Source organism: Ptychodera flava, chromosome 10 (assembly GCF_041260155.1).
Source record: "Ptychodera flava strain L36383 chromosome 10, AS_Pfla_20210202, whole genome shotgun sequence".
Taxonomy (NCBI): Eukaryota; Metazoa; Hemichordata; class Enteropneusta; family Ptychoderidae; genus Ptychodera; species Ptychodera flava.
This window is the reverse complement of record NC_091937.1, coordinates 39,234,366-39,251,314: the sequence shown is the minus strand read 5'-3', so window position 1 is coordinate 39,251,314 and position 16,949 is coordinate 39,234,366. Positions and strand designations below refer to the sequence as shown.

At 35.9% G+C, this 16,949-nt stretch overlaps 2 protein-coding genes and 1 long non-coding RNA gene across 3 annotated transcripts; all 3 read left to right on the top strand.

The window, feature by feature from the left end:
* Positions 1-2,073: 2,073 nt before the first annotated feature.
* On the top strand, positions 2,074-4,612 carry LOC139141497 (uncharacterized). Its single transcript, XR_011554200.1, has 5 exons — positions 2,074-2,255; positions 2,799-2,867; positions 3,706-3,826; positions 3,992-4,143; positions 4,546-4,612. It is a non-coding gene; the product is annotated as an uncharacterized lncRNA (long non-coding RNA).
* Positions 4,613-4,988: 376 nt separating this feature from the next.
* On the top strand, positions 4,989-8,579 carry LOC139141496 (uncharacterized). The gene is made up of 6 exons (XM_070711094.1): positions 4,989-5,112; positions 5,406-5,455; positions 7,103-7,223; positions 7,542-7,639; positions 7,839-7,938; positions 8,438-8,579. Exons 1-6 carry the CDS (start codon positions 5,110-5,112, stop codon positions 8,564-8,566), a joined length of 501 nt encoding a protein of 166 aa, XP_070567195.1. The 5' UTR covers positions 4,989-5,109; the 3' UTR covers positions 8,567-8,579.
* A 562-nt stretch (positions 8,580-9,141) lies between these two features.
* LOC139141650 (uncharacterized) lies at positions 9,142-14,528 on the top strand. The gene is made up of 7 exons (XM_070711238.1): positions 9,142-9,296; positions 10,104-10,170; positions 10,610-10,695; positions 11,280-11,406; positions 12,044-12,085; positions 13,887-14,087; positions 14,511-14,528. Exons 1-7 carry the CDS (start codon positions 9,244-9,246, stop codon positions 14,526-14,528), a joined length of 594 nt encoding a protein of 197 aa, XP_070567339.1. The 5' UTR covers positions 9,142-9,243.
* The last annotated feature ends 2,421 nt before the right edge of the window (positions 14,529-16,949 follow it).

Genomic DNA, 16,949 nt, shown 5'->3' with positions numbered 1-16,949 from the left:
ACATCATACATGTATATGTTGTGGAATGCCGCGATCTAAAGCTTGAATGGTTCAGCATTTGTTTGCTTGCTAACCGTAAGATTGTTCTGTCACAAAGACCTGATATTCACTTATCTAAATCGTGAATGCGAAGACTGATACACATTCAGAATAATCCTACAAGCTGTTCGCAAGTTAAGTTTGTTTGCCCTCTTTTCTAGGAAACTGTTATGTTAAGCTGAAACATTACAACTCGCTTTGGCAGGGAACAATTCGTCACGGGGACACTATTGAAATTAACTGTAGACGTGGATTTAAGACCGACAGAAATCAATTAGTGAAATGCTACGATGGGGAGATACTCGGAGGAATGCCAAAGTGCATTGGTTAGTACGACAGTTACATGCTTGCTAACCCACTGTTCTTTATACCCTACTGGTGTTTTCGGGTTTCGAATGAATTCGCTTATTTGTTGCCTGTTTGTTTCTAAGCTGCCTTATCATCAGTTTGTATTGTTTAATGCTTGTCTATCTTATGTCAATCGTCTGTCTGTAAGACTCTTCTCTCTGCCTCACCCTTTAACACCATCCACTATTTCCCATCTATTTGTCTGTCAGATCCTCTTCATTGTCTATCCTCCATTGTTCTGCACTTTATATATGCCCATCCGTCTTCCAAGTTTTCCTGTGACTATCTGTCTGTCTATCCTACTGTCTATCAGTCGATCAGTGTACCTGTGTCTGTATGTCCGTTCGTCTCTCTGGCTGTTAATTTATTTCTCATCGTCCGAATAACTATAACTCTATCTCATACTGCATTTTAAATATCCCTCCACCTGTTTCCCCCATATTGGTCGTTTTAACGTCCAGCATTTGACTATATTGTTGAGCACATGTACGTGTGGATATGTGCGCTATATAAGAACCCGTTACTAGTATAAGAACCCGTTATTGTTCTAATTGGCTGTATGAGAGGTTAGCAACAAAGTGCAGGATATGCGCCTATGGCATTGTGCGTAGACAATTGTGTTTCTTCTTTGAACCAATCCTAAACTTTTCAGATATTGATGAATGTCTCGAGGACAAACATGATTGTGACGTCGACAGCGGAACAGAATATTGTCTGAATAATATCGGAAGCTACACCTGTCTATGCTTGCCCCACTACAAACGTGTGGACGGAAAATGCAAACCAAATATCCCAGAGGGTTTGATGAAAGACGAACCGTTGTGCATCTCAGGTAAACATATGATATTTCATCATAAGCAAAACTGCATGAGCTATGTGCCAACCTGCAGGGTATATATCGAGTATTCGCACAGCCAGACCTGTGCTCAATTATACGTAGCCGCGTTCAGAACAAAATGTTTCATTATACTTGGTATGAAATCAGGGAAACGGGAAAACGTAAGCCCTCAGGCATAACTTGCCTGATGATATGTCTTGACTGACAGCACTGCACACTTTTCTTCGTCAATCAGTTAACATCAGGGTCAATAATCGTTTCTGTATACACAGGTGTATTTAAGTAGAACTTTTGTGCTTTTCACTGACAGGAAAAACGAATAACTTTTGTCCACGACAAATTGACAACGTTGGCGTTTTGTGGCCGAAGACCAAGGCGACGTGTATGACTGACTGGCAGCGATGTCCTAAAGGCACAAAAGGTATTTATTATATAGTCACAGTGTACGGTAAATGATTTGTGTCAATGGTAGAACAGTATATGAATGGACATTGGTTACTTTTTAACTGTAGCAAAACCATGAAGTTTATATGACGTTTACAAAACTTTTGCAAACAGGTCTCACCCGCAGAAAATGTGATAAGTTTGGACATTGGACATCAGCTGATTCATCATTTTGCAAATCTGAAGCTCTGGCTGAAGTTCTACACGAGGTAAGCTCACTGCACATTGTCAAAATGTGTACAATTGAGTGAAAGAAGGGTTATATCCCGCGGTTACATCTCACAACAAAATGGCTGTCTTGTCGTAACTCTGTGAACTACGTCACATAATGGACTCATTCCTTTTTCATACTGCATTTTACAGCACATAGGTGTCCCTTTTTCAAATAATATCTGAACAGGTTTCGAATGTAACATCACCTACCAAAGTTATCAAAGTGATCGACTCTACTGCCATTTTCCTGTCAACTTTGAACGTCACGGTCGGTGGTGATTTACTCATAATTGTTGACCTACTTCACCAACTGGAGGAAAGTGATCCCATGTCAACAGACATCCCGATACAAACCAAAGTGAAGTACATTGAAGTGAGTTTGTTCATTTTTTTACATTTATATAAACGTGGTTAGCATATGAGTTATCAATCAGACTCGGCGAAACTACAGGTGTTTAGAGAACTCTGAAACCATTTCAACCTCAAAAGATTCTGAATTCACCTTTGTACCAGTATAAGGTTTGCCTGAAGCTGTATTTGACACATCAGATGTACCAAATAAAGCTGCGCGCGGTGATGACTCATTTTTATGCGATAGACATAAGCAACCTGACATTGCATTCACGCACATCGCATATATCAGATAATAAATGAATAAATTATTAAATACATAAATACATAAATAAATACATAAATAAATATATATATATATATATACACACACACACACACACACACACACACACACAACACATAAGAGTTTGAGATTGTCCTGAGTTGATGCTTCTTCACATTTAAATGTGAGCGTCGATATATATATATATATATATATATATATATATATATATATATATATATATATATATATATATATATATATATATATATATATATATATATATATATTAATTTTCAGAATTATGTTAAAATAGCGGACAACTTATTAGCTGCTGATAAAACAAGCCTCTGGCAAACAATTCATGAGGTAAGTGGCGACAAGTATATCGTAATAAAATAGTTATATACAATTATTAGTTTAAGATGGGTATCATCACAAAGTAGAGACTAAAAAGGGAAATTCGCATGCCTTTTTTGGCACCACTGTTTCTTATAGAGACGGTAAGTTGGGAAATTTATTTTTAAGATGATATACTTTCGAGAAAAAAAGCTTGTAGGTATTCAGGATCTGCTCCCTATTGGCTCATTGAGAGTGGAATCAGGAAGGGGCCTCTGTTGGAGCTTCTGACCTGTAGAAAGTTCAGAAGCTAAGAGCCTCGTTCAAGGTTTTGCAACATGAATGGCATAGAAAAGGGTGCATGTGAGCATATACACGATAAAAAATTTTCCGAGGCCATAAGATAATGAATGCCCGAGGAAACGTAAGTGAAATGGAATAGAGCCCGTTTTTTTTCGAATAACTGCTCACGAAGCTGTTCAAGGTTATACACACAGAACGTTTTACCGTTTTCCCCTCAAACGTTTTTTGCTCGAAATTTGACGTCACCGCGTAAAGTTCTGTACTATAGAGAAATAAATTATTGAAAAATGTTCACCTATTTCAAATTCTGAGTGGCCCTCTTACCGTTCGCTATCTCTACGCGGTAAATCTGCACAAAAAAAGATGCTGAAAAACTTGGTTCTCTCAAAAGGCTTCAGAATTAGTCTGTACAAATAGCAAACTGAAAAAACACATTTATTGGTGACAACTAGTGTCTCCAAAAACCGTCCCTGACGGTGAATTGTCATGAAAAAACACACAATCTATGCCCTCCAAGTGCAAAATCTTTTGGAGTAATAATTGGTCTTTCACAATAATCACGCAGGAAATGGGAATAGAGAAAGGGTCTGTCAGGGTATTCCAGGCTCTTCAGATATTTTCTGATCACGTGAGCAGCTTCTTGAAGACGACAGATATAGAAGTACATCTGAAATACAACAACATTGGTAAATATTACTTAATTTGTACATTTTTTGAAGCGGCTTATAATAACGTTCTTGAATGGAGCACTGGGGAATGTAAACTAAATTTCCTTTTAGAAGTGCAAAGTAAGTGCGAACCAGTCAATCTGAAAATCTGAATGAATAAAATGGACTATACTATTCTCACAGAGTACCAAGCGTTTCAACCAAGCAAAACAAAATAAAGATGGACGCATTGACTGTGGTTGACCACCAAAACCAACAACAGAACTCTTCAGGAAAGTCAAGTGATATGCTTAACACCGTGTTGACATTTACTGATATACAAGAAGACAGCTTCGGTAAGATTCTTCTCTAAAAAGTGTTGATCATTGTCGTTCAATTAATCTTGCCTATGTTGCAATCGTATAATATATTACGACGTTAACGTTTTACTTGATTGCCAATTCCAAACAAAGTAAGTCAGAAGTTGAAAGTCTTGTTATCGTCTGTCAATTTGTGCTTATGACAGTAAACAAAGATTTTGTGATAAGTTAAGACAATGTTGCCTATCATTTGCGCATTTAAGTTTGAAGTTGAAGGCGAAGAAGAGTTAGAGTTGCTGTAAAAACTGCCAATTGATGAACTTTTGACTCTCTGGATTTGTAAGTCGGGGTACGTATGAGTAGTCCCTATATCACGACATAAACAAAACTAAGCAGCGACCAATGCATTTCGTCTAATGATCGTATACTTCTCTGCAGATGCAGCGGTCGTCATTGCATTCGTTTATCATAACCCTGCCAACGTCTTGCCGGTTAATTCAAAAAGGTGAGTCTAACTAAACGAGTCAAATTACTGGAGAAACATTGAATCTTGAAGCCCCGTTAATGCCAACTTCGGCCAATGTTTATACTTTTTGTTAGAAATGGCATCTCCAATTTATTAAAGTAAATGCCATAATGATGTCATCAAATTGATAAACAATCTTTTAATTAAGTCAGCTGGAGGTTATGATAATTTAAACTCTGATATTTATCATTCATTCATTTAATTGAGTTCAATTGTTTGCATTACTGAGCTGTATACTTATTGAGTTTGCATGCCCCTTATCTGAAGACTGGGTCATAAAGAGGTCATAGGTCATGCAAAGTCCAGATATAATTTCGACATTTTTGTCTCTGTATAGATCCTCGTATCATCAGGCTAACAGTTCCAGCAGTAAAAAAATATTTGCAGTCAACAGTCCCGTCGTCACGCTGAGAGAATACAATGGAAATGGTGTTCATCGAAAACGAGATTCATTAATTCTTCAGATTCCACACAAGATGGTGGGTCGTTTCAAATCGTCTCATATTTGGTGAAAGAGTTGTTGATTTACGCATATATTTGCCGTCGTAGATTCTATTCTCAAAAATACTCATTGCAAGATTTGCATATTTAGACTTCCTTCACTCTCTTTGGCTGAGACATGACTATGTAGGATATTTTCCAGGTGGTTCTTAAATAAGCGTTTTAAAAGCCTCAAAGGACTAGAAAGGGTCCAATTTTACGTATTTCTTCGCTTCGTACAACTATCAACTATCGTGTCATTAAATATCTTGCACAATTTTTATATTTTCAGCCTGCTTATAATCCCAAGTGTGTGACAATGCAGTTCAATAACCCTTCCAGGTGAGAAATTTCATATTAGCGAGATGGTGTGTAGCTAGTCCTTCATTTAAAATGTTTGCGCGTTTGTCATGTCTTCCATCCGCCAAACATGTGCTCCAACTTGCCCACAAGAAAATCGTGTTGTGATAGAATATTTGTACAGTAACATAATTTTCAGGCCTCTATTTGTTTACTGTTTTACTGTACGGTCCTGGTATTGGAAGTGGTGACTGTACTTGAATTTATTGCAAAGCTCTGAAACATTTTTGTTTCAAACTGACTTACATTTTTAGCTCCCATATATGCATATGTATATATGCCAATGGGAGGTATTCTTATAAGGTGGCAAAATGGCGTCTGTGTGTATGTATGTATGTATGTATGTATGTCTGTTAGTCCGTCCAGATCAAAAGCTCCTAAACTGCAATGGTTGCCGTCTTAGTATTTGGTGTACAGGTGCACCTAGGGGTGGAGATCTGAATTTGTTCAAATGAACCTGTCAGTGCCAAAAATATGCAAATGAGGGGAAAAAAAGGAAAAATCCTGCAAATGGCTAAAACTCAGTAAGCATTGGTCAGTTTAGATTGAAATTTGGTATGCAGATTCCTTTAGGTATCCTAAATGATGTGTGCACAGATTGGGGTGAAATTTGCATGTTTGTATTTTTAGGGTATTTTTTTGCGTTTTTAGTCAAAAAATCTTGTTCTCTGAAATCGCTCGTCCGATCGCTCTGAAAGTCAATATTCATGTTCCTCAGGATGACCTCAGTCAAGTTTGTGTAAATTGTATTGATATTATCATATTTGTAATTTTGGGGCAATTTTCCCAATTTTTGGTCAAAATTTTTTTTTATCCAAAAACTACTGATCTGATAGCTTTGATATTTGGTATACAGGTATCTAAGATAATATCTTGATATAATGTATTGAAGTTAGGTTGAAACTGGCTATTTTTTTATTTTTGGGTCAATTTTTGCCTTTTTGGTCAAAAAAATTGTTCTCCTAAAACTACTGTTCTGGTAGCTTTGATATTTAGTGTACAGTTTTCTAGGGTTTATGTTAATAAGATATATCAAAATTAGGATGAAATCTACAATTTTGTATTTTAAGGGCAATTTTTCTCATTTTTGGTCAAAAAATTTGTTTCTCAAAATTTACTAGTCTGATTGCTTTGATATTTAGTAAACAGGTTCCATTGTATGTTGAAATCTCTTCATGTATCTGGTGTATGGGCAAAATGTGAACATTGGTTGCATGTTATGTATTTCAGTCTATGTCAAATATTGTAAATGAAAAATCAAGAACAATATGCTGTGTGCTTGTAAAAGATAACATTTGTCAATACATAAACTGCCTTGTGGATTGAGTGTCTTAAAAATTATCACAGAAGTAGAAAAGAAAAGAAACTAATCAAATTGCTGTAACATATTCACCCTGAGTGCCTGTTCACCTATATTTAACTATTTTATCATTACATTCAGCTGTTTGTTATATCTTTATCACTCTCCATGGGCCGAGGCACACTTGAGGGGCCAATGTTATCACTCTGCGCTAGTCTGTGTTTGCAGTCTGTCTGTATGTATGTCCATGTTTCATACAATTGTTGGCTTGTTTTGATAACTATATGGGAGCGAACAGTGACATTGTCACTATTTTTATTCGTTTTCAGGGTTTGGAAAACTAATGAGTGCAAACGGATTAAGTCACAATCCACAAATGAATACACATCATGCAAGTGTGCCCAGCCAACCATCGCAGCCGTTGTCATGACGATGGGCCACAAACCAGAGGTTTGAGTTTCTAGCAAAATTAATTGATAGTATAAAAATAGATAAATATATCTCTCGAAATGAATTAATTTCTCTGAAACCTGCCATAGTCTCAAACACAGAACACGTTTTTAAGCATTACAAACACAAGTTTCTTTACTTTCAGAACGGTCGATTGGTTTCTCAAACTAAGTAAATGAAGACAGTTTGCGTTGCTTTAATGAAATATGTTTAATTCCATGAGTGCTTATAGCAATAGGACAGTGTTTATTTTTAAACGGGTACAAGCGAATGCTAAAAGCTAGTTACTTATTCAAATAGTTTTTCTTCTCGTTCCAGCCATTTCTAGTCGCTGCCAGAGATGTTATAATCACCATCGCCAACGGCATATCATTCCTGCTAGTATCCTTGTCCACTGTGTTCATAATCCTTTCTGGGTGAGTCAGTCTTCCTGAGACACATATCGGGTAATTGTCTGACAAGAACATCTATAAGGAACCATGGGATTAAAGATTGTTTTTCTCTATATCCAGTATCTTCTCAGTTCTGTTCAAAATTATGCAGATGTGTTTTTGATTGACCAGTAAAGAATGAGATAATATTTTCATTATATCCTTACCATTTCTTTGTTGACAGGTTGGACACCGAGCAGTATTTTGTCATACGCCATTACACAATATCGTTTCTGTCGATGCCACTATTTGTGTTTCTCGGCGGACTAACAACCGCTACGATGGTAAGCAATACACAACACATGCCAGTTTTATTTCAGTGTATTAAAAGGATCTGTTACATGCGTTCAAAATTTGGTCATTATGATAAGATGGCGAATGTTGCAGTTTTCATATTATAATACACTACAACACAAGATCTTAATCAGTACGTGCGCTGCGAAGGAAATATCCATGTACTTTAAAAATGAAAGGCCATTCTGTTGATGCTCGTGATCATCACACATTATCGTTATCAGTACGTGCGCTGCGAAAGTTTATGAAGGAAATATCCATGTATTTTAAAGTTGAAAAGCCATTCTGTTGATGTTCGTGATGCACTTCAGATGTAACCGATGTCATAATACTTACATATCTCTCTGCAGTTCCATACTTTTGCGTACGTTACAATATGTAATGAAATTGTTTCTTTTTCACATAACGATCAAATGTCATGGAAATGCTTCATTGCACCTCTTGGTGATTGACCATTGGTTTGATATGTTATTTGTTTATTTCATATAGGTAAACAATATCTCCACAGCAGTGGTCCAATTTTCCTTTCTCAGTACAACTGCATGGACGATGAATTTGGCGATTGAAAGTTACAGACGACTGGCATGTTACATCCATACCAGCAAATACGGCAGGTAAGATTCCAAATTGTATCATTTACATCCATTGCTGCGCCAGAGTGGCTTACTGAGTTTATTGTAAATTTGACAGACTTGTCAAGACAATGCCATCACTGCTGACAGAATAAGTCTTGTTTCGAGCATTGATAGATGTATTGATATTAATGTGAGACAGCCCTCTCGTACAGGATCATTTATGGATGTGTCCTGGAAGGAAGTCACTGAGTTGGTCGACAACTGACAATGGTTTGTAGCTGCCCGAAAGAATTCTATCGAGATGTTAAATGAAATGCGATACACGATTCCTATTCGAAAGTGGCAAAAAGTCTGCTGATGATAAACACCGACATATATTTTCATTACGAAGAAGGCTTGAACTAATATCAACGTCGCATTTACCAAGGTGTAATTGACAAAAATGAAAATACGGACACGACAATTTCCTAAATTTTTATTTGAAAAATTCCGGATTCTTGCGCAGATAAAACAAGACTAATCTACCTTCAATGACAATGTGCTTAGCCTGTCGTAACTCAGAAAGTCAAAATATTCTATGTGAACGGTATGAATTGCTTACTTGAAGGCAAGACATGAAAACTTAATAGATGTAGTGTTTTTCTTGATACTAATAAACTTTGTTATATTGTTTATCGAAGGGTTGTCTATATTTTGAATGGTTGGATCGGTCCTTTGTTTATGACGCTGTTTTATCTTTGGATTGACATAGAACTCTACAGGAATAGGCAAACGTATGTATATTTAAGCTTAATAGTTTATCAAATGCCTCACAAGTATAGCTAGAAAATTCCCTCTCGGTCCGCGGTATTATGCACGAGATATTTAAGGAATCCGAGAGGATGAAAAACTCGTACAACCGCCCATGTACTGGGTGTAAATGACAAAAGAACAGAACAGGTATGGATGTTCACTTTAGAATTGAGTATGTATGTATGTATGTATGTATGTATGTATGTATGTATGTATGTATGTATGTATGTATGTATGTATGTATGTATGTACGTATGTACGTACGTACGTACGTACATTCATACATAGGTACGTACGTACGTACGTACGTACATACGTACATACATACATACATACATACATACATACATACATACATACATACATACATACATACATACATACATACATACATACTCAATTCTAAAGTGAACATCCATACCTGTTCTGTTCTTTTGTCATTTACACCCAGTACATGGGCGGTTGTACGAGTTTTTCATCTATCTATCTATCCATCTATCTATCCATCTCTCTATCTATCTATCCATCTATCTATCTATCTATCTATCTATCTATCTATCTATCTATCTATCTATCTATCTATCTGTCCATCTGTCCGTCTGTCAGTCTAACTGTCTGTCTGTCTGTCTGTCTGCCTTTCTGTTTGTCTGTTTGTATTTTATCTGTCTGTCTTGTCTTTATCATGACGAATGAAGCTAGAATTCTGTCTTGGTCGATATCTATATTTAAGGATAATATAGAAGTAAGTACACAGACATTTTACATCATTGCATTGTTTTTCTCATTAGATTTTGGTTTCCAATGGTGCCTGTCGTCGTGGTTCCTTATGTAACTATGGTTACGACAATGAACTTGGTAGGTACTTCGCGACTTTACATAATAAACAAAGCATCGTCAGCATGTAATTTTTGATGATTGATTCGTTAGATACTTTCATGCCAGTCAGTCAATAACACTATGAAAAAATTTGCAGAGCAATTTAAATCTTTACCTATATTATTATATTTATCATATTGGTAATATTTGCGTTGATCAAGCGAATCTCGAAAATTAATGATATACGTTGTATAAATGACTCTATATGTTCTGTGAGGCGTCAGTCTTTTGTCAAGTTGGGACCTTTACGTTGTTTGAAATGTTATTGTTGGTAAATATCTCGTGCTGACGTAATAATGACGTAATGATAGTCATTATTGTCATAATTTGTGTTTTGATGAATTTAGTTTTCACTGTGTAGTCAATGTATGAATATAAAGATCACCCAACGGATTGTGTGGAATCTTCCATATTACAGACAAGTGTCATTCTACTCGTCCTCACGAAGCGTGAATTTGACCGGGAACGGAGATACTACAAATTTATGGAATGGCAAAACTTATGGTACGTTTTCATCCAAAGTCATTTTACCCCATGTTGTCCACTTCAAGTTTATTTATTTATTTATTTATTTATTTATTTATTTATTTATTTATTTATTTATTTATTTACACTTTCATTGAGCGGCCGAGTTACATGTACAGTAATTTTCATCGGGGCTGAAGCAAAATTACAATAATTACAACTACAGTGGAGCATTCATTTTCACATAATCTTTCAATCACATTTAAAGGTGTACAGAACAGTAGTTTGTTTGATTTCAATTGTTAACACATTCGACACTTTGGCAGCACGGTATTGAAAGCTACAGTGACCATATTTTGAGGAGCATCTAGGTACATAAAAATCCTGGCGAGAAGTAGACCGTGTATGATGACTATGTACATCACTATTCTGTCTCTTGAAAATTTTCCGAACCCCACGCGTTGAAGATTTGGATCTTGAGACGTGACAGTTTGATTTGTAGTTTTCAAGAAACTTTAGCTTCTCCGCTTTAGAGCTTAGGATTACTTTTCGCCTATGGATATGCGCAAGGGAAATGTTCTGTGACACGAACTGGGTATTTTTTCTTTTTTTCCAAACAACAGGGAGGACCTCAGAGCAATCATGCTTCTCCTGCCGGTGACAGCATTGACTTGGCTGCTTGGAACTTTTTCGACTCATTTAAAGGACCTGACTTCCGGCTATCTCTTCGCTGGTTTCTCGTTTACTTTGGTAATTATCGCCATTTTAATATGCATCGTAAGAGTAGCCACAGTTGTACTCAGTCCCAATATTTATGTTTGTCAACCACATTCGTCGTCAAACGTTACGTGTATAGTATTTCAAGTATGCTTCATAGCATTGGCTATACAAGAAGTGTACAATCTGCTAGTAATCTGCCAATTTCTAAATACCTACAGGGTGCATACTCGTCGTGTGATCAAATTTGACTCAAAATCTCATCAGGTTACAAAGACACCATTGGCTATGGTTATAACGTCAGCATTACGATAATCCAGCACATAGTGAGAAGGCTAACATGTGCTGGATCTACAAAAAACTGCAGAGAATTTCATGTTACTCTTTGTTCAAATTTCTCGACAACGTGCACTTTATGAACGCTATAACCAAATTGAAAATTGAAATGATATTCATGTCAAAATATTCCCGTAATCCACACATGCTGTTTTAGTGTCAGTTATAATGGTTGTCAACACCACCTCGGAATATTGAAACTGGAATCGGCGACAAATACTTCCATCGAATACGACATCTGTTAAACATTGAAGTGAGTTTCCCGTATTGCAAAAAAACAATTTGCAAACTTCAAGAATTGTAAGCCATTATTCATTATTATGGTTCGTTACAGGGATCAATGATCTTTTTGACGTTATTCGCAACGAATGCTGAGGTGAGAGATTGCTTTTATGTAAACTTAATGATAATTTTTAGCTCACGTATTCACACACGTGGACTAATGTCGCAGCGATGTCTGTCTGTCTGGCTGTCTGTCTGTTGGCGCGATATCTCAAGAACGGCTTATCGGATCAGAATCAAATTTAGTACATAGAGTGAGTTTGGGAATGGCAAAGACTGGTTAGTTTTTGGTGGGTGTGGCTTGCATATTTCATGCTCATTTGCATAATTAATTATTTTAGAAAAAACAGACATATATTGAGAATGGCTGCACAGAATTTGATGAGATTTGCTACAAATATTGACCACACAAGGATTTATCAGCCATGGAAGACATAAGGGTGTGACATTAAAGTTAATAGCTAATATTTGATTAACGTTCCTAATAAGGGATACATATCTCAATTGACTGAATCAAAATTGACGAAACTTTGTATGTATGTTGAAGATACTATGATTTAACATAACTGAAAGCCGTTAAGAATTTCAACTTCAGCCAATTCTCAATTTGCATATTTAATGACTTTCCTAATTAGGGTTATATATCTTGATTGCCTTGACCAAACTGGACCATACTTGCTATGCACATGGAGGATACTATGGTACAACATTATTGAAAGTCATTAAACATTTTTACTTCAGCCAATTACCAATTTGCATATTTATGGGACTTTCCTAATTAGGGATATATATCTTGATTGCCTTCACTAAACTTGACGAAATTTGCTAAGTACATAGAAGATACTATGATACAACATTATTGAAAGTCATTTTGGATTTTTTACTGCAGCTTATTCCTAATTTGAATATTTAACAACTTTCCTAATTCGGGATATATCTGGATTTGCTTGACTCATGATGGCTAAACATGGCAACAATTTAAATTCACAGACAACTACAATATATAATGAAGCAATATAATTACTGAAACACGTGAGCATTTTCAGTTCATGTCTGGTTAATTTGAACACGCACGCGCTCTCAGACCTAAACTAATTTAACCAGATGCAATAAAGACAATGTGAAGGTAACCAGATAAAATAATAACTGAACTGATTTTACTTTCAAAAATATGTTTGACTTGTAGAGAATCAGACATTGATCTCCCATCGACGACGTTATCCATAATCGTGTGAAACTGAGGAAAGCATGAATTTTGAATACTTTGAGTTTAGTAACTTCACTTTGATCTTAAGGTAGAATGCACCTCAGGGACAGATATTCAGACTCTCAAACTTTCAAAATTTGTTTATGATCTACCACGCGTTGGGGATTATTTCAAAACTCTTGGAGTAAGAAAGATTTTCTTTCAAAAGTCGCGAATTTTATTTTCTCCATGGAGTTAACAATGGGATGGCAGCCAGTTTGAATTTCAAATACATTTCTAAATATTTAGGTAATTTGTTTCTCTGGTACCAAGCTGTTTTGTTTGAACCATGATTTTTGTTCTTGGTCTGGTACGAATATGGTGAGAAGAGTCATCGGGGAAAGTTTTTGCAAAAGTTTAAATGATTTCGAGCCGCGTACCACGTTAACAGAAATAGCCCGAATTTCAGGTCGAAAACTCCATCGTCATGTTTGTAAAACTGCGAGCAAGTTTCAATAATTTTTGTAATTCTGTTTTGAGCTATTACACTGGAGAAATAAGAGACTATGAACCTTTGTACTGAAATAATGCAGATCTATTATGTGGTTTTAAAGCTGTGCTGGGTAAGAGTCTAAAAATATAGTTGTATAGAATTTTGCATTACGAATGAGATAGATAATGTTTTTGTCTAACTTGTTATCGTGGTTAGGTTTTGGTTGCGATAAGAGTGCGCTTTGGAAATGACGACGATGAAAAGGAGGCATTAAAAGAATACAAGCAGATGGAGCTGGACCGATTCGATGCCAGAAAACGAAATCAGAAAGAATCTTCGGAGATAAAGAAAATAGAAAAACGCGAAGAGTCTAAAGTCAGGAACAGAAAGAAGGCAATTCACGACCTATTTGATGAGGTGAGAAATAATTTACAGAGTCTGTCTGTCTGTCTGTCTGTCTGTCTGTCTGTCTCTCACTCTCTCTCTCTCTCTCTCTCTCTCTCTCTCTCTCTCTCTCTCTCTCTCTCTCTCTCTCTCTCTCTCTCTCTCTCTCCCTCTCTCTCCCCAATTTACAGAAGGTTACGTTCCTTAGGACCCTAAGTTGAGATAGAGCATCAGCATTAATGATGATCTAGTTGTTATGTAAATTGTGCGGATGGTAATAAGATTTGACTTCTAATTATAACTACGTTAAACATTCGCTGTGTTCATTACTGTAAAGAGATTACAGAGATTAAACATGCAATACACACTATGAAGATTGTCGAATGCAACACATACTAAGCCACTAACTTTTAAAGGCAGGTGACATTTCTAATATTTATTCTTTTTTTTCTACAGGCACGGAAGGCAAAGTAATCAAAGCCAACAACATTAATCATGTGACGAAGAAGATAATATTAATGTCGTACAGTTGGAAGAATACGATTTTTATATTGTATATATATTTATATTCCCTATCGCGTGTGTCTATCTATTTATCATTTGTATACAGATATCATTTATATGGACGAACATTGAATTAGATGCAAATTTGCGTAAATTACACTATTTGTCAGATGTTATTAGTGTATTTATTGCGTGTAAAGTGCTCATTATTTATTCCTTCAACGAAATTTACCTGTTAAACATAGTTTGGGAGAAAATAACAGTCAATAGTGACACGTTGTGTTTAAGTGTCGCAGTATATGAGATCTAATCTTTCACATTTGAAAAATTTGTCAGTTTGATTATTTAAACGTTGTCGGCAGTATGTACATATATAATGACACGCGGTCACACGAGCAGCTCGTGATTGTCGACGTCTCATGCATAAAAATTATATTCACTCAACACAACTGGAGGTATGCACTTGTTATACACTAGAACGCTCTACCATCATCACTATAGCAAACAGAGACAAGATATTCTTTAAAATTAGCATTGAGGTCATATTTGTTAGCTAGATATCGTTCTTGTTTTCTTGGCCCACAAGTTTTCTCCGTCATATCACGGTTGACATCTTTGATTTTACTTTCTAATTTTTCCCGAGTTTGGCCTTGAACTAGATTAGTCCTGAGAGACTTCAGACTTCACTTGAAATACTTAAAGTTACGAAACGTAATCCATGATGTTCTCTAGCTATTGAACTAAAAAAGACTAAAAGTTATCTATGATAAATGCAGAAAGTGACATTCTATCCTGAATAGTACGTAGTTATCTGTAAGACCTCGATATTCAGACGCAGACAAGCTTCTTTAGGAATATCTGATTTTTAACTAGGGCTCATCATGATATCTATGTATGAATGTATGTATCTATCTATCTATCTCTATCTGCCAACCGATCGATTGGTCGCACATCAATCGCTTTTCATCTGATCGTACAGAGAATGTAAAACCATTATCGTTTAACGTTTAATTGGTTTTTTAAACATTGTAAAAACATCTTTTAGTATTTATTTAAACCTCTGTTTTTATTTTTCTGAACAGTTTTGCTTTAAATAATATACTTGTTTCTAGCGTGATGTCAATTTTCTATTCTATTTGTGGAAGGTTAGAACGTTCCTCTATTAAGTCTAATTTCCACGTTGCAGGCTGTGTATGCGATTTAAGGGTGCATTACAAGTAATTGACCTTTTTAATCTAACAAGTCTCTGGTGACACTATGGTAACCCAAATGTTTCCCTATATCGAGGTTTTCTAAAAATATATAATTTACGGGGGTTCTGAGACTGAGCTTATTAACCACTAGAGAATTGTTAGCTTATAAAGGTCAATTATTTGTCTTGGAACCTTAAACAAACGTTTTGCTCTGAACACGATTGGAACTATGTCGGTTTCATCTGCAAATATAAGCTCCTCTGCTTTTTTTAAGTTACATTCTTGTTTTCATGAGTAATTTGTAACATAGTAACATTCAGCTATAGGGCACCTAACACTATTGAGAAATTTGAACAATATAAAGACCCAATTCTCCCAAATTAATTCCAATCGAGTTTCTGGCACAATATATTGCCATCCTTGTACATATTTATATGCGTCATATATCTTTAAAACATCATTTTGTGGATAGCTTTTATACTATTCAATTTGGTGTGTGTTTCAGTCTGTTGCAGCCAAATTGCCTTTTACCTTTTGATGCATTTCAAGCTGGAACAGCTATTATTCTTTGATCTCTAAATTCAACTTTGTTTATACCTTTTAAGAAATTTGTATATGGCCCTCTAGAGGCCAGGAGTGTGCCTCCTTAAGATGTCATCGTCTTTGAGGTTGTGACCTCAATCAACAGCTTGAGGTATTTGAAAACAGGGTGAAAGCATGGTGTGATGTGGCAACTTCGTTCAGAGAGCTGATTAGTTTCTAGGTTTTGTTTGAATGATGCTGAACCAACAAATGGAATGAAACGTCAACCGCCCGGTGGCTTTAATTATATTGGTAAGCTTTAAGCTGTTTTCAGTTGTGTATTTTGATACAGAAATTATGAAGCCATGCATTTTGAAATGGACCAGGTTGGAAACATTCTGTATGAGCAACAGAGATTGTTGTGTATGTACTTCTCATTCCAAAATTTTTGTATTTCTTTATTTTGGCGTCGGAGCACATTTGACAACATTGGCTATTTGAAATGAATTTTGGTTTTTACATGAACAGTGGTACATTTCTTCAGTCTTTGATGTACAAAATGGACACGTACAATGGAACAATTATTTGAATATTATGAACATCTTCATATGCATTTTGGCGCTGATTGTAGGTTTTTTCTACTGTCACTGTGCATGTATTTCCTAATATTTATTGT